This window comes from Panicum hallii, chromosome 2 (genome assembly GCF_002211085.1).
Source record: "Panicum hallii strain FIL2 chromosome 2, PHallii_v3.1, whole genome shotgun sequence".
Taxonomy (NCBI): Eukaryota; Viridiplantae; Streptophyta; class Magnoliopsida; order Poales; family Poaceae; genus Panicum; species Panicum hallii.
The window spans coordinates 46,769,880-46,787,772 of NC_038043.1; the positions used below are offsets into that span (position 1 = coordinate 46,769,880).

The 17,893-nt window shown below is 51.1% G+C and overlaps 3 protein-coding genes across 3 annotated transcripts; 1 reads left to right on the forward strand and 2 right to left on the reverse strand.

Annotated features, from left to right (window-relative positions):
* Positions 1–231: 231 nt before the first annotated feature.
* On the reverse strand, positions 232–6,208 carry LOC112881150 (E3 ubiquitin-protein ligase TRIM33-like). The gene is made up of 4 exons (XM_025945843.1): positions 6,100–6,208; positions 4,815–5,254; positions 2,860–3,045; positions 232–770 (listed from the first exon to the last, which is right to left on the reverse strand). Exons 1-4 carry the CDS (start codon positions 6,206–6,208, stop codon positions 588–590), a joined length of 918 nt encoding a protein of 305 aa, XP_025801628.1. The 3' UTR covers positions 232–587.
* LOC112881590 (60S ribosomal protein L32-1-like) lies at positions 6,031–7,976 on the forward strand. The gene is made up of 4 exons (XM_025946358.1): positions 6,031–6,174; positions 6,289–6,378; positions 7,090–7,271; positions 7,632–7,976. Exons 2-4 carry the CDS (start codon positions 6,289–6,291, stop codon positions 7,759–7,761), a joined length of 402 nt encoding a protein of 133 aa, XP_025802143.1. The 5' UTR covers positions 6,031–6,174; the 3' UTR covers positions 7,762–7,976.
* Positions 7,977–12,105: 4,129 nt separating this feature from the next.
* LOC112883588 (transcription factor BHLH089-like) lies at positions 12,106–14,525 on the reverse strand. Its single transcript, XM_025948911.1, has 8 exons — positions 13,912–14,525; positions 13,575–13,805; positions 13,393–13,458; positions 13,230–13,298; positions 13,065–13,139; positions 12,785–12,979; positions 12,592–12,685; positions 12,106–12,496 (listed from the first exon to the last, which is right to left on the reverse strand). The coding sequence occupies exons 1-8, from the start codon at positions 14,191–14,193 to the stop codon at positions 12,459–12,461; spliced, it is 1,050 nt and encodes a 349-aa protein (XP_025804696.1). The 5' UTR covers positions 14,194–14,525; the 3' UTR covers positions 12,106–12,458.
* Positions 14,526–17,893: the final 3,368 nt, after the last annotated feature.

Sequence of the window (17,893 nt, forward strand, 5' to 3'; positions counted from 1 at the left end):
GCAGGAGTCGCAAGGAAGCTCAGGTTTTTTTGTTGTCTTGAAGAGATACAGTTCTAGCACTGTACAGAAGCTCGGTTCGAGGATTTCAATTACCCACGCAGGAAGCACTCTTAAGGCCCGTTCGGTTATCCCGTTCCGGACCATTCCAGGCCAGGAACAGTTCCACACTAGTATAAATTATTGAAGGAGTAGGAACAGTTCCGGACCATTCTCATGCAACCGAACGGGACCAGGAGATGGGGACCATTCCGGACCACTAGTACAAATTACTCGTGATGGATACGATGTCCGTCCTGGAGATGGGGATCGCAGGATTGAATGCTGCATCCGCTACGATGACAGTACAAGTGTGCTGTTGAATCTATCTTCGGTTCCGAGGAGGAGGGAGAGCAAGAACGAAACGGAAAAAATTATCTACACTGCAAGGTTTCTGTGATCGAAGGAATGGTCGGGTTCCAGCTTGGAGCATGAACGATGAATCCGGGACCAACCGGTGCGAAAACGATGGAAAGGTGTGTTCTTGCGGAGAGAACGAACAGCCGTCGCCGGCGGCGGCGGACGGAGGAATGCGGCGGAGGGGCGGCGGGTCAGAAGAGGTTGAGGACCTCGCGGATGGTGGCGTTGCAGAGCGGGCAGCGGCCGCGGCCGGCGCGGAGCTCGCGGGCGCAGGCGCGGCAGAAGGTGTGGCCGCAGGGGATGAAGGCGGCGCCCTTGCCCCGCGCTACGCACACGCAGCACCGACCGCCCACGCCCCCGCCGCCGCCCTTCTCCTTCTCCTTCTCCTCCACCGGCGCCTCGTCCTCAGCGTCCACGCGCTTCCAGTGCCCGCCGGCGGCGCGGGCCGCCCACTGCTGCTCCGTCCGCTCCAGCAGCGCCATCAGGGACACCCTCTCCCCCGCGCGGCCGGCGCTGGCTCCGGCTCCGCGGCGACCGTGCCTCCCGTCGCGGGGCAGACGCCGCGGCGTGCGGATGCTGCTGCTGCTGCGGCGGCGGGAGCGCGGTCCTCGTCCGCGTCGCGGATGACGTCGAGGAGCGTGCGGCAATCTGCCTAAAGATTGGAGTAACGTGCGACGGCCATCAGTGACTGCACGCTCGAGCTCGAAAGCTCATGTCCAGAGATTTTACTTGGAGTAGCAGCTCTGCACTCAGAAGCCTGGCAGCAGCCTGCCACTGGTGACTGGTGCTGTCTTCAGCAGCGATGTACGCAAGCAGAAAGCCGAAAGCCTTCTTTCGTGTTTCCTGCAGAACAGATCTCTTGGAAACTGGAATCACGCCGAGCAGATCTTGGCGGCCGCCAAGTCGATCTCCGAGATGTGCACGCAGCGCCGCCCAAATGGAGAGGGGTCGCGCCCTAGTATCAAGGGGAAAAGCCAAGAGGAACACCTCCATTCCTCACCGCTTTGAGTATTCGGAGGCGCCATCTTTTCTCTGAACTGTGTTTGGATCGTAGTCCGAAGAACACGCGGGGTAGCCATCGTCTGCAGCAGCGTGTGATGGCATCTTCGATGAAGTGCTCCAGCTTTCCAGGCCTATGTATGTCATGAGCATTGTTCTGAAAGGAAGACCTTTCCTTCCTTGTATCGCAAACCGGGAGTTTTTCAGTCTTCTGTGGGAACTGCACGGCGACAACGACTGCAGGCCAGGTCGTGCCGGCCATCGCAATCCTTTTTTTTTCCTTCTGTTGAGGTACGGGAACGTAGTTTCCAAAACTCTTTGATTAGCGCGTCCATTAAGAAAAGGATTTGCTCGCGCTGCTGCAGTAGTACTGGTGTAGTAAACACCGATCCAATTCATCCCAAGTATGGGTTCCCAACGTTCTTAGAAGTAGAACGCATGGAAGGGGCGCAGGCGGAGATCGATCGGATGCGTGGAGGGGAGACATGGTGGGGGTGGCGGCGTGGATGCAAGGATCGAACTGTATCTGCAGAGGGCGACGCTTTGCTTCCCTGCATACGGGGGCGATCTCCATCTGAACGCTGTGAGTGATGGAGTAGTGATGAGCCATGGGGATCTCTGGAGCCCCCATGCAGCAGCCAGATGGGCAAGCAGTTCAACCACCCATCTAGCCAGGGGCATAACGCGGCTTCCCTTAAGAGCAGATGAATGGAATTTCTGAATTGAGAAATTTGTAGAATTCTTCTGTCTTGTAAGAATATTTCGTACAAAATTCTTACATTTTAAATATTACGACATAAGTAGCCTCGTGACCTGGTATTTTGCAGATATTTGTAGCATGCGATTTGCCGTCTTTGCAAGTTACCAACTTGCACAATCACACACAGTTCCATACGCCGCCGCAATCTGCCTAAAGATTGGAGTAACGTGCGACGGCCATCAGTGACTGCACGCTCGAGCTCGAAAGCTCATGTCCAGAGATTTTACTTGGAGTAGCAGCTCTGCACTCAGAAGCCTGGCAGCAGCCTGCCACTGGTGACTGGTGCTGTCTTCAGCAGCGATGTACGCAAGCAGAAAGCCGAAAGCCTTCTTTCATATTTTCCTATAAAACCTCCTCCCAGCTCAGCAAACAGAAAGCCCCCAACTCAGCATCCCAGCTCAGCAAACAGAAAGCCCCCAGCTCAGCAAACAGAACCGAAAGCCTTCTTTCATGTTTCCTATAAATCCCCCAACTCTGCCCATTCCGCAGACACCGCTGCCCCTATAAAGCCGAAAACCTCGCAGCGTCCCAGCACAAACACCGCTGCCCGCACCAATCGCTCGCTCGAAGCCAGCTTAATCAAGCAGCGAGCCGCACCGGCGATTTGCGTGGAGACTTTGCATTGGGGGTGAGATGGCGCTGAACGGCGGCAACACGTTCGTGCAGGACGAGGAGAGGCAGCGGCTGCTGCTGGAGGAGCACACCGAGAAGCACTTCACGGCCGGCGAGGTGGTCCGGGACATCATCATCGGCGTCTCCGACGGCCTCACCGTGCCCTTCGCGCTCGCCGCGGGGCTCTCCGGCGCCAACGCATCCTCCGCGCTCGTGCTCACCGCGGGGCTCGCGGAGGTCGCCGCCGGCGCCATCTCCATGGGGCTCGGAGGGTAAGCCTGCCTCCAAATTAAACTGCTGCATCGTATTGTTTCGCGTAAGTATTTGCCTCTTCTATGGCACGGTCGTCAGCAATCCGACATGCATAACAGAAGCTGAGCTCACCTTGGCTTCTCTCGCCATTGTTTCTTCCCCCAAAAGGCCGATTCATGCATCTACTGGTTCCAATTTTGTTTCCATCCCCTGCTCAAACGGGAAATTAATTCTGTCCAAAGACAAGGAGGAGAACTGCTAATCACTCGATTAAGAATGGGTGTTCATGCATGCAAAGATTTCCTGATGGCTATTCATGACATGCATGGATTCTTGAACTTTTACCAAAAACGGCTTCATCCATGTTTTTGTTTCAGTTGTGCCTTCTACTTAATTGGCCTCTTCAGGCTGCTTCTTGGTCTGGACACAGCTGCAATTAATTGCACATGAAGGTCATGCCTTGACTGCATAGAATCAGCAGCCAACAAGCGGAGGCAACGGGCTGATTAAGGTAAGGACCAATGGCAGGCACAATTTCCAGTTTTGTTTTAATTTCTTTTGGTTTGCCCTTCCTCTTTCGTATTTTATTCCAGATCAAAGGAGTCGCAGGGAAGCTGGTAATGTTTTAGGTATCTAACATTAAAAGAATTGACTTTAGACCTATAGCATTGAAAGATGGTAATATTATAGGTATCTAACATTCCGTTTGTTTCCGTTGCTCTAATCGTTAGTTTCATTTCTTTTGGCCTATCCAATATTTATTAAGTTCCGAGTTTGTCCTTGGGCTAAAAACACGTCAACCCTGCTCAGCATTCTAACCGAACAAAGGATGTCATACGAAGAAGCATGCGACCAGCGGCGAGCTCCCCGGCAGCAGGCGGCGTGTCTCCCATGTGGCCTCCCCCGGCAGCGCGCTCCCTGCAGCAGCTGCCAACTCCTCCCTCCCTGCTCCATTTCCATTTGCCTGTTGCCGCCGCCTTCGAGCTGGCATTTTGCTGCTCAACGGCATCAGCGCCTCACCTTCTTATGGAGGTATGGAGCAGGAGCAGTGGTACTCTCCTGACTTTGTGTTGCTTTGATTCTGTGTTGGGACGATAGGATCCCCAAAAGGAAATAACGTGAGGCGGAGCATTGAGTGCATTCGCAAGGTGGATCAAAGAGACGAACCAGTAGCTGCGGTGGAGCAACAGGCAGGAGTCGCAAGGAAGCTCAGGTTTTTTTGTTGTCTTGAAGAGATACAGTTCTAGCACTGTACAGAAGCTCGGTTCGAGGATTTCAATTACCCACGCAGGAAGCACTCTTAAGGCCCGTTCGGTTATCCCGTTCCGGGCCATTCCAGGCCAGGAACAGTTCTACACTAGTATAAATTATTGAAGGAGTAGGAACAGTTCCGGACCATTCTCATGCAACCGAACGGGACCAGGAGATGGGGACCATTCCGGACCACTAGTACAAATTACTCGTGATGGATACGATGTCCGTCCTGGAGATGGGGATCGCAGGATTGAATGCTGCATCCGCTACGATGACAGTACAAGTGTGCTGTTGAATCTATCTTCGGTTCCGAGGAGGAGGGAGAGCAAGAACGAAACGGAAAAAATTATCTACACTGCAAGGTTTCTGTGATCGAAGGAATGGTCGGGTTCCAGCTTGGAGCATGAACGATGAATCCGGGACCAACCGGTGCGAAAACGATGGAAAGGTGTGTTCTTGCGGAGAGAACGAACAGCCGTCGCCGGCGGCGGCGGACGGAGGAATGCGGCGGAGGGGCGGCGGGTCAGAAGAGGTTGAGGACCTCGCGGATGGTGGCGTTGCAGAGCGGGCAGCGGCCGCGGCCGGCGCGGAGCTCGCGGGCGCAGGCGCGGCAGAAGGTGTGGCCGCAGGGGATGAAGGCGGCGCCCTTGCCCCGCGCTACGCACACGCAGCACCGACCGCCCACGCCCCCGCCGCCGCCCTTCTCCTTCTCCTTCTCCTCCGCCGGCGCCTCGTCCTCCGCGTCCACGCGCTTCCAGTGCCCGCCGGCGGCGCGGGCCGCCCACTGCTGCTCCGTCCGCTCCAGCAGCGCCATCAGGGACACCCTCTCCCCCCGCGCGGCCGGCGCTGGCTCCGGCTCCGCGGCGACCGTGCCTCCCGTCGCGGGGCGGACGCCGCGGCGTGCGGATGCTGCTGCTGCTGCGGCGGCGGGAGCGCGGTCCTCGTCCGCGACCGTGCCTCCAATCGCTCGCTCGAAGCCAGCTTAATCAAGCACTCTTAAGGTATCATGGTCATAGATAACGTGGAGTTCACGGATGTGCTAAGATGCTAATACATGTCATCTTTTGATGGTATATATCTAAAGATAGTTCTTTTAATGGTGTATATCTAAAGATTGGTTCTTTTAGTAGTGTAGATCCAATTTTGCCCAAGCAATATGTTCGTAATTGGCACGTCATTTGTGTGATTGTATCCCTGCTACAAACTGTTGCACTTCGATACCATTTGCGTTATGTATCCTTGGTCAATGAGATTGTTGCAGATGGCTCTATTCTTTGTGGGGTCGAAATAGAGCTGCCACTGATGGACGTCAACTATTTTTGGGGGCATCAGCTTGGCCAGATCAAGTTTCCGGCTACAAACAGGCAGTCCATGAAGTAGTTCAATAGATCATAGTTATTGATGACTGCAACCACGATGTTTTTTAATGAAAACCAAATCTCAGCTCTTTGCATCTGAAACATTTCGTATGTTCTCTAAAGAAAGTGAAGGACTCATTGAGAAAGAGCTACAATTCAAGATACAAGGCTACAAAAAGAATGTCATCAACTATTGAATCCCTTTCCTCTGAGATTTGCACAAGATTACCAATATCGGTGGGTGCATTACAAAGATCAATAGAGCAAGGTCCGAGCCCACGGTTCGTAATCCACTCAACTGAAATGTCTATTGGATCGCAATATTTTACGGCCCACCTTGGAATCAGTCCCGGAATCACTCAACCGGAAAAAAATGCTAGCCGTGAAGTGGCAGCGGCCCAGAAGGTCCGAGCCCACCACTCCTAGGGTTATCTCGGAGCCATAAGACCCTCTCCTCTGCTCTCGCACACGCCGCCCGCCGCCCGCCGCCGCCGCCGCCGCCGTTCTCGCTCGCACCGTCACATCGCCGCAGGGTTCGTAAAGGTGCCTCCTCCAACCTCTTCGTGTCTCCGTCCATGGCGCTCTCTAATCTTCCTCTCGTTCCGCATTCGTGGCTGGCTGGTGCTTAATTGCTCGTGGGACCTCGTGCTCATGTAGATGGCGGTGCCGCTGCTGACGCAGAAGATCGTGAAGAAGCGGGTCAAGCAGTTCAAGAGGCCCCACCTCGACCGCTACAAGTGCCTCAAGGTACACGCTGTGCCCATTCTCTTGTTGCGGGAAGCCTTGTTCACCGAGCATTTGCTGCTTCGTTGATCCACTGGCCGCCTGCTAGCTAGCCTGCTCTAGTCTCACCACCGGAAGAATGTGGTCATGTAGTTCACGTTGTTTCGACGTGTATACTACTGATTTGAATTGTTTTGCCAGATTTTGGTATGGAAGTTGCTAGTAGCAGTTCGTTAGCTTGTGTTAGATTTACAATCTTTCACTAGCAATCTGAAATGTAAGCTTAGTTTTTGAAGCAGGTATTGCCATAGAAGCTTTCCTGATTCTAGGAATCCTCCTTTGGTTAGTGCAACCATGTAATCTAGAAACTGTGAAGAGACCAAGTCCCTCTTGTTTGCCGAAGTCGATTAGTTTACACTGATGTAATGCCACTATTTCTGTAGCTTTGGATTATTTAAAAACTGTACCAGACCAGTGTAGCAAATGCCCATTACTTCAGACCACGTTTATCACTTGGTGAATTCAAGATGTGCTATACTGTGCCTAAAACATGCCAGTTTTTTTCTCTTTTCTGGGCTGTGAATGGAGTCATGGATATGACCTCTAGTGCCTAGCATAAGTAGATATCCTGTAAAAAATACGTGCACATGTTTCTCATTGGGTCTCTCTATATAGCATAGCCATTGCTGCTGGTTTTAGTTGAAAGACTTAATTTTGCTGATTCTGTTTCTGTAGCCAAGCTGGCGCAGGCCTAAGGGTATTGACTCCCGCGTCAGGCGGAAGTTCAAGGGATGCACCTTGATGCCCAACATTGGATACGGCTCTGACAAGAAGACCAGGCACTACCTTCCCAACAAGTTCAAGAAGTTTGTTGTACACAATGTCTCTGATCTTGAGCTGCTTATGATGCACAACAGGTGATTTTTTCTCTTCTGCCTTTTGAAAGCTTACATCTGAACCTAATGGCTTATGATGACAACTTGTGATTTTACATCATAAGCATACCAGAAAGCTCATCTACAACTTAGCTTATCTCTGAACTGGATGGTAGTTTACACTCCAAGTAGGACGGGTAGTCCAGCAGAAATGGCACAGTGCCTATCTCATAGCAATGAGCCAGTGAGAAGGCCATTTCAGTTACCCTAAAATATGTCTCCAACTTTATGTTACCGATGATTTTTACTCTTTAAATGTGTTTTACTGCTATTAATATGCTATTACTTGCAGTTGCTCTTTCAAATGCCCTCTTTGCTTACGTCCTATCTTCTGCGAAACAGGACGTACTGCGCTGAGATTGCCCACAACGTCTCGACCCGCAAGCGCAAGGAGATTGTCGAGCGTGCTGCGCAGCTGGACATCGTGGTCACCAACAAGCTTGCCAGGCTCCGCAGCCAGGAGGACGAGTGAAATGTCCAGTAGTTGCAACTGCGTTGTCCGCAGAACAGTACTGAGACTGGAGATACCTTTCCACCATTTGTATGCTTGTATTAGACTTGTTCTGTGGACGTAATTTTGCTATGAGTGAATGGCGAATCCCATCTAGTTTTGACCTGACATCCATAAAGTGTGGCAATGATATCCTCATGCTTCAGGTTTTGGGTACAAATTTGTTACTGTGCGTCCATGATGTGTCACAAATATTTTTTGATCGAGATGTGTCGCTAATGTTTTTTGATCAGAGAGTGTTGCAAATATTGGTATATGAATCTGTGAAGCTACTTGCATGAGCTTTTGCACTATGCAATTTTTTTTGAGATTATTTTGCAGTATGCAAATGCCGCCCGGTGAAGAATAAGCCCAGGCACACGATGCAGCCCATTAAGACCCAGATACGGTCCATAGAGCAGCGCGGCTTGTTTCCAAGCACCCAAACGCGGGCCCGTGCGACGCGCAGGGGTCGCGCCGTTTGCGCTTTTTTTTTTGAACTTCGCGCCGTTTGCGTCTCGCCGTGGTGCTGCGCCGTGTGCCGGCCGCCGTACTGCCGTACTACGACCTTCGTATCGTATCGTACTACGCGGTCACCTCGCCGGCCGCCGCCGCGTACAGTACGCACACGCGGCCCGACGGTGGCGTCGCAGTAGCTGCCGAGAGTTACCGGCCGCGGACAGCCGACGGCCACAGGGCCCGGGACCACGCCATGGAAGCGACGGAGCCAGACGTTAGTTTCACCCGGATAAGATAAGCCTTCCCGGTCCTGGCGGCGGCCGCCGGGCCGATCGCCGCGGTCCATCGTCCGTCACCAATCGCCTCCGCCGCGGCCGCGACTGAGGAGGAGCCCTCAGCAATCCACGGGACACGCCGGGCGGCGAGCCACGGGCGAGTTACTGTCACGGAGACCCCGCGATCTTGCCCGATCGGGACGGCCAGCCAATCCGGCGAGCCCGTCTCCAACAATCATTCGATTCGCCATCATTGCGGGGGCTCTTATCCCCTCTCCCTCTCAGCTCGGATGGAGGACCCTTCTTCCCTTCCTCGCATCGGACCAGAGACCATCGAGACGACGATAACCCCCTCGTCCATTCCCTTCTCTTCCGTCCGTCAATCGGCCAGGACCATACGATCGACGGCGCAGCAAGAATAATCCTGATCCTCATCGGGCATTCACTCGTGTCGCGGGCTCCGCCATCATGGCGAGCCGGGGACTCAACAGGCCGGCCCGGCCGGTGCTTGACTCGATCGAATCGATCAGGACGAGGGCCACCCGTTTGGTCTGGCGGCCGGTCCGGTTCGTGGCCGCAGATCTCGCACTGCACAAGTGTGCAGTGACCGCCCATCACCAACCAGCAGCCCGCTACAGTTCTCGCCGCCTCGCATGGATCGCATCGCATCCTGTGGCGCCGCAAGCCATCCGGGGCCCGGTCGTCGGCCGTCATCGTTGTCGCTCCAACTCACCCGCAGCCACCATCCGCGGCGGCCACCGGTCGCACCGGCTGCCCGTTCGATCGCCGCGACTGGTGGTGGTGGGCAGGCCCTCTCGGCCTCAGCCTCACGGCAATATGGCGCCAAGCCGCTGGCATCATGACCGGATCGCGGCGGGTTTGGCAGCGGACGGCGACGCCCACGGCGGCTTGCCTGCCAGGCTCTCGCCCCTGATCCCCCGCGCCGATTACTACGGGGACGGCGCTGTCATCGCCATCCCACCCGAGAATGCGACGGAGCGTGGCTGCACAGAGCATGATCGGGGGCAGCATTCCCGGCGGACGGACTGGACAAAACACAAACAGTTTCGCACGCTGCAAGCCCTCTGCCACAGCTGGACGCGTCGAGGTCGCCAAACAGGGCGGACGCTGACAGGTATAGATGTCAAATGGGAGACGGGCTGGTTCAAGCCAGCAGCTTTGCTGTATCCAAGCATGGGGAACAGGGATGGTAATACTCGTAACAACTGGAGAAGCGACAAGAACTTGAACAGTGCCTGCTTCGGACTAATCATGAGAAAACGATGACTTCAATAGTGTTTAATTATGTTTTCAGAAAATTAGAGGTGATAGTGTCAAGTACAGAAACGACAAGAACGAGCTTCACTTCAATATACAGTGCACATATTGGATTAATTTAGTGACCTTTATTGGAGAAACAAGGCTGACTGAACCATAAACAAGATTTCAGTAAACTATGCTCATGCAAGTCCCCTCCAACCCAACCCAACCCCCCCCCCCCCCCCAACCCCCCCCAAACAAGGAGATGCTTATGCAGGTGGTATCAGTTTATTGTCGGCACAAGATTTTTTTTTCATTTGATTTACAGGTAGTGGCCAAGTATGTGGCACGTTGAAGCATCAAGGCACAGGCCATTTAACTTGTATATATAATTATAATTCCAGAAACGACAAGAACTCTACTTCAATAGTGTGTATATACTGTTCTAAGATGAGCTTTACTTGATCAAGAAAAAACTGACAGGGTCAGAAACAAGATTTCAGCAAACTACGCTAATGTAAGACCAGTTTAACTCCAATTTGGGCTGACTATGCGATAGCTTCAACTGTGTATATAACTATACCTTCTTTTTAGAAATAAAGATAATACCAATTACAGAAACGAGAACAACTCCACTTCAATAGTGTGTGCATGTGTACTACATTGGACTAATTCATTGACCTTTGAAGAAGAAAACCGGCCGAAGAAACAAAAAACCCTCCCTTTTGAGTAAACGCTTATGCAGTTATGCAAGTTTCAGCTAACTCCATTGCTGCAAGTTGCTGCTTTTTTATCATTTAATACAGGTGGAGTGGCACACTGAAGCATCAAGGCAGGTCATTCTTGCAAGAAAGGGGCATCACCTGCTTTTCCAAGTCTTCGAAGCACTGTTCGCCGGTACTAATGCGTTTCACGTATAGGATCTTCTCGCGTGAGCTGTACGCCTTTCAGCCGTCAGTTTTTCTTCTTCTCCACAGGCAGTAGTGGTCGAGTCGTCCGCTCCCTGGGGAAGAGGACAAGGCCTGCATGCGCGATCCCTGTACGATCAGGGAGGGATCCATGGCTATCGCCAGGGAGCAAGAGCCGGGGGCCGAGCGCGACACGGAACCTACTTGCGGGAGCCAGCGCGGAGGATATATACGTCGTGTTGTTTAAGATACCCCGTAGAAATCAGGCACGAGAATGGGGAGACAGCACGGCCCCGATCCTGATGCCGACAGTACGAAGACTTTGGTGCGGCCTTTGCATTACTATACGCGAAAATGCTTCCTGCGCTTCCATCTGCCACTATCAAGTATCAACTCAGGCTTGCATTCAGTTTCAGAGCTTAGAAGCCAGTATCAGCAATATCCAAGTGGTGGAAGAAAATGGTTATTGGACAAATAGCTAGAGCATTTGGATTACTCGTTAGAACTACATTTCCAAATCAAGGGCATTAACTTTGCAAGTTTGTAAAGGGGACCTTCAAGCACGAGTTCGCAACGGTTATTCGTCATCTGTATGACTGAGTGGCTAGACAGTTTTAGTGATATTTGAGTTTTTTTCTTCTATTTTTAAGCCTGTAAACTTTTCTTTTAACATATATATAACCAGTAGGTGCTTGGCCCACTTGTTTCTTAAAAAAAAATTCAAGCACCTCTCTGTTCCTTATTTTGAAGGATTTTTTCCCTATGGGTAATGAAGTAGAAATATCTCGGCCTCTATCTACGTCTAAAGGAGCAGTGAAGCACGCGGTGGCTGAGTGTGAAGCTTCCTGAATTGCCTCTTCTGGATGAGCTGTGCAGAGCAGTGACTAGTGCTAAAATTCCTGCTGCACGCTTGACCCAAGATGGACGACGGGCAGCGGCGCTTTGTCAAAAGCGGCCGGGGCTTCGGTTGCGGCGTGGACGGATGGGAGCACAGTCGAGTACCACGAAATGAGATCCAGCAGGAACCGAGAAAAAAAAGCGACGGCTAACCTACCGAAATTGGGGGACAGCGACGCCCGGTTGGCAGCAGGCAAGAGCCATTCACGATTTACCCAAGCAGACGAGCGGCGATCGCGAGTCGTCTGAAAGGGAGATGCGTTGGCGAGGTGAAAATGTCAGCTTGGTAAGGCCCTCCTTGCCTGCTCATTTCCGATTTCTCCAACAATTTTTGTACTGTCAGATTCTTGTTTTCTTTCCTTTCAACAGCTGGAGAGCGGTTTATACAGGATATATCTATGCCTCATAATGTGAACGGACTTGATCAGCCTTTGAGTTGAACAACAGTTTCATTCACTATGATGAACTCTGGATACAAATGGCAAACGCAGCTGCAACAAAAAGATGGAGGCATGGAGCATAATAACTGTTGTAAAAAGCTGAGGAGAGACATCTCATTCGTTGATTTTTCGTCTTAAGATAAAATGCAACAGTACACGGTACCATTCCAACACCAGCCAGCGTTCTTACATATTAGTAGAAATTTTAGAAGATGGTGCATGTAATATTTGCACCATATCTATTACACGATCTACTTTAATCATGCGAGATCATATGATCCCTATGAGAAGAATCTGAGTTGCCGTACATCCAGCATATCATGGAATGAATCAGTTCGCAGGCCTAAACTCTAATGACGGTCAGCTTAGGAGAGCTTCACTTGCCACAGGTCTTCATACTCCCTATGTACAAAAATATCAACCTTGAAGATCAAAAGGGACTAGAACTCGATCTTTGTCTGATCAGCTTGTAACTGACCTGCATCAGTCACAACATATCAGTTATTAATCAAATGGTAATCGCCAAAGTGTGCAATTCAATGGATCATCAATCATTCATGCACGATTTCATACCATCAAAACTCGGTGCTGAAACCCCATTCTCCTGGCTTTGCTCACTCACGATAGGCAAAGAGTTCTGTAGGCCATCCTCCCGGAAGTCCCTTTGCTGGGAAATAAAATCAGGGACAACAGTATTATGATACGATTCATATTAATTGCCAAGCCATTGGTCATATAGATTGCTGGTTCCTCGGGCAACAATCACCTGCTTTTGAAAAGCAAACTGTGGGTTGGTTGTGTGGGGTAGAGCCATGTCTAACAGACTTAGGGAGCACTGATCCTCCATAGCACCCGAACCAAAGGACTGGAAAAGATCTGCTTGGTTGCAAAATGGTAAAGCTGCACCGGCACTTTCCAATGGAAAGACCGAATTCACTGGAGGCCCACATGCTTGGTACATCTGAATAAACCGAGGAAATAACATGTTAAGGGAAGATTGTTCATAGATCCAGAGCATCAGAAAACGAGATAGTTCAGAGGCTCACGTCTTTGTGTAGGAGTGTAGAAAGGTTGCTGAAGTCAAGTTGTGGATTCACGGTCGCAAGCTTCATGGACAGGAACTGAAATTGAAAGCGTTAGAAAAAAAGGATTAGAATTTTAAGCTCCAGACTGACAGCAATCAAGTGTAACTATGTGAGTGGCATCCTCACCTCGACTTGCTGCTGAAGTGATTGCACATAGTTTATGATCTCGTCAAGCATGAGTGCCTTGCCAACCACCTAAAATAGGGAATTCCCTCAGATTAGCGAAATGATGGGTACCAATTGACACTCTGATGCGACAGTTTACTGTCCTAGAAGCCTATGATGATACCTTGTTGCATCCTGGCACGAGGTCCTGAAGAAATTTCATCCTCTGGCTAATCTTCTCTCTTCGGACCTATTAAGACACCAAGAGCAGTGTAAGATTGTGAATTCCAGCCCAAACACAAGAATTCTGTTTGCAAGGCTCAAATGGTAGGAACCTAGACACCTAGTGGAACTGCAGTGTCTTACCCTCTCGGCAAGGCTGTGGCTGTCAGTCGCCTGCCCTCGCCGCGCCCGGACATGGACGTAGTCCTTGGGCGGCTCGACCGGCGGCTTGGCGCTCTTTCCCTTGCCCTTCTTCTGCCCTTTGTCTTCAACAGAGCCGTCACTCGCCGTCGCCTCCTCTACCTTCGGCTTCACGGGGCTCCCTCCGGTGCCCACTCTGCACTTCTTCCCGTCCGGACCCTTGGGCTCGCCAGCCTGCAGACCCGAATTCAGAATGAGACCAAAGCATCACAAACTAGCAAGCTAAAATCAAGCCAGTCCGTGGAGGAAGAATCCACTCCGCGCTGGTCGTTTCCCACACCTTGCCCAAGCAGGCTTCTTTCCCGCTGGCGCCACCGGCTGGAGGCGCCTTCCGCTTCCTGGCATTGCCGCCGTCCCGGGCGCGCGCCCACGCCGGGTCCGACACCGAGGACCCCTCCGGGGACCCGCCGCCTCCGGCCCCCGCCGCGACCCCGGGCGCCCCGAACAGGCCGGCGCCGGCGCCGCAGAGCGCGTCGAGGAAGTAGCCGTCCAGCGCGGCGAAGTCGAGCCCCGGGGCGGCAGAGTGGCCCATGAGCAGGCTGGCAACGTAGTCGCTGTCCATGGAAAGAAAAGGAAGAAAGGGGCGGCACGCCGCAAGGATTGCGCAGGAAGCAAAGGCGCGGCGAAGTCTTGCTTGGGTCGTCTCGTCTCTCCTCCGACCTCTGGAGTCCGCGGCGGATTTGGGGAAAGCGAAGCAGCGAGGCTGAGGGCCTTGGAGCCGGTAGGTGTGGGGATGGATTTATAGAGCGGTGGTGCCTGGCTGGCTGCTGCCGCTGCGGTTGGGTCGGGTTGAGACGCCGCGTCCGCCCGGCGCGGTGGGATGCTTGCGGCGGTGGTTTACCGCCGGAGGGTTCTACCGCGGGCCTCTGCGGCTGCGGAAGAGGAGGAAGGGGTCTTGGGGAGAGGGACTGGAGGGGGCGGTCAAAACGGAACGGGACGGCAGGCAGGCCGAGGAAATAACGGTTTCTGCTTGGTCACCATTGGGGGGCAGTGCTCCGGGATTTCCGGCTCGGGAGAAGACGTTTCTGCCCCTGTGCCCTCCAGCGGGTTGACAGCCTACACCCGGACCGTGAAAGAAATTTAAAGAATTGCCATTGCCATTCTCTACTCTCTAGTTTGTGGCCTCACGCTAGTCAAAGCTTAATACCACTCCATTTCTACCTCACGCTAGTATAGTATGGGCTCGGTTTGGCTAAAAGTCTATATGACCATGTGGTATTCCAAATAGACGGAAAAATTATTTATTTATTTTTATGTCGAATTGAGCAACATTAATCTTGCGTTGCTAACTACTGATTATTCGTGCACTGACTTTCACTCGGAACATGCGTTTCCTCGTGACACAATGACGTGCGCAGAAAAAGAATGTATTATTTGCAGGCAAATAAGGTGCTGTTTGGTTAGAAGAATGGAAACGCAAACGGTAATGGAATTGATTACCTTTGTTTGGTGCTCATCTGGCAACGGAAAGGGAAACAACCGGTGAGCAAAGTGGCAGGCGCGAGCGATGGGTGGGTGGCCAATCGGGAGAAGCGCAGGCAAAAATAAGCGTTAACGCTTTTGAACTGCGCGGGATGCGATTCCACGGTATCGTGCTACGGAGCACCCGAAGCAGCACACGAAACAACGCTATCCATCTGCACTGTAATCAGTTTGGGGAGCAAATTGGATTGACCAAAAACTACCCAAGTGAAAGTGATCCTTACCTTATGATTGCAATTGGTTGTTCCTATTCATGGCTTATATTCGAACTTTAAACAACGGTTTCCCTTTTTCATATTTCAATTTGGATTTCAAATTAGTATGGCTCAACTGTGTCTTTTAATATAGTTGGAAAAAAGTCTAGACTGTCCTCATCAACTGTGGCTTAACCCACAGAGCAAAATTTAGGCTCAGTTTACTTCTCCGAACAATTCTAGTTGGTCCAATCTACCTCTAATGATATTTCTCTTTTTTTTCTCCATCAACAAATTGAATTTTAAGTTCAAATTTCGTGAGTGGATATAGAACAAGATGCTTTATGTTAAAAAAAATATATTAAGAATTTTTCATGGTTATTTTCGTAGGTTAGGAAGATTTAATACGAAATTGATCACAGAGATACAATTCTAAATGAAAAGTATTTATGAAAAATTCCTAATGTATTTTTCTAGCATAGTGCATCATATTATAAGTCACGTTGCAAAATTTAAAATTAAAATTCCACTTGTGCGTGGAGAAATAAAAAAAAAGAGAAATCTCAGTAAGAGGTGGATTGGACCAATTCAAATAGTTTTGGGAAGTAAATTGAGAGGTATTAGACGGACAAAGTGGATTGGTGACTGGTGAGGGGGAGTAAAATGGACTTTCCCCAGCATAGGAAGTTTCGTAACGTTATAATTTTGGTACATTTTACGTACATTTAATAATATTAATCACAGGATATTTAATCAGCAAGAAATAAATCCAAAACGATATTCATTTTTCCGTGCCTGTGCGTCAATATTCAGTTCTCAATACCTTGCCCAAAAAACAGTTTGTTCAGGACGAGTTCCCCGGTTGCTGCCGCTGGCGGGCTCGGCAGCAGCTCTCGCGTCAGAAGCAGAAAACGAATGGATCTGGCCACGCACCGCCTAATTGCTTCGCTCAGTTTAGCAGGCCGCGGCCCCGGGCGCAAAACGCTAGTCGCTACGAAAATCGAGCTGCCTAAAACCAGCATGCCATCACTTTCGCTCCCCCAAATAGCAAGCGCCCTTCAATTTCCTTGCCCTCCTGCTTGCTGCTGCTCTTATCGGTTCTTTCTTTGAGAGGCGAGGCGATCGGCATGAGTTCCACATCCACGGGTCCAGTCGATCTGGACTTGCACGTCTGGGCCTGCCTTCCGATCCGGATGCGGTAGTGTCCATCCGTCTCCGCTGCATTGTGCAATGTGAATTTGGATTTGGACGCATCGATATCGTCTGTCTGAGGTTGTGAACTCGAGCTCTTACTGTCCCTACTAAGTGGCTACCCATTCAGAGCTTCCGTATACAGATGCAGTGCATTCTGAATCTTACTGAGAGCAGCAGCAGATGGCGACCAATCATGCGTTCTGAACCTTACTGCAAGAGGCTTCGCTCCTCGATCAATTGAATAAGAAGGCAAAGCCGGAGTTGGCGATCGCCATCCTGGGCGCGGATGCGTGCGCGTACGCACAAGGCGTCTACAAAAAAAGATTGAAAGATAACGAGGGGCCGTCGTCCACTCCCGCCTCCCGCCGCGATCGTCAAAGCCGCGCGCGCACAGCATTCAGTGCTCTCGATCTCCGGCCGTGTGTCCTGGACGCCGGATTTTGGAAGATCTCCGCGTATAATAAAAATTAAAAAACCGGCCGGGGCTGCTGCTGCTGCTGCTGAAACGTATGCGCATCGTGAATGAATATATATAATCACGTACAGAAAACGATAGCTGGATCTGCAAAGGCGGCGCGTACAGGGCTGCAGGAGTTTCTAGGAAAGGCCAGTGCGTGGTAGAGTTTTCTTTTTTTTCTCATTTCTTTCTATGTAAACAAAAATTGAGCAGAGCGGCGGTGTTGATGAAATTGTTTATTATGCTTCGCATGATTTGTATGGGGTATGGACTGACGGCAAAGGGGACTCCGGACCAGATGGTTCGAGTCCTAGAACCGGCTCGGACGCCCATACTCCTCGGCAGTGAATGCCGCACTCCCTCGCGATTTTCGGAGGATTTAGTTTATATTGCTTGCTGTGCTAGGTGACTCACTCTCTTCATATATACTGTAGAAGACACTAGGTGCAGCCATGGGAGCACCTCCCCCGGCTTCCAAGGATGTGATTGGTTTGCGTATGTCCCAGCCAGGGCTCTTGCTTATTATTGGTTACACGTAGTACCTTTGTGGGTCTTGGCTCATAGGATGGAAAAAAAAAGGTCTCTTGGCATAGCTCCGCAAACACGTAGACTTTGGATGTTTCTATGGAGCCAGCCTAGCTGGATGCAGGCATTTACCTAGCTAATGCTATTAATACACGATTATTATGTATCAAGTTCAATTGATATATTTCAAAGAATATTAAGACTCAATAAGATAAAGTAAGGGCTATAATAGCAGTAACAAATAAATGTCATGGTGGTAATGTGTTATCATTTTTTCTTCTTATGCAACATTTCTAGGCAGGCAGCCTAACGTCATCTCTTCTCAGCCAAGCTAATTAGATACAAGCAATCTATCAGTGTGCTAGCTATTGTATGCACTCAGCCTGGAGCCTGCTAAGGTGAGCCCCTAG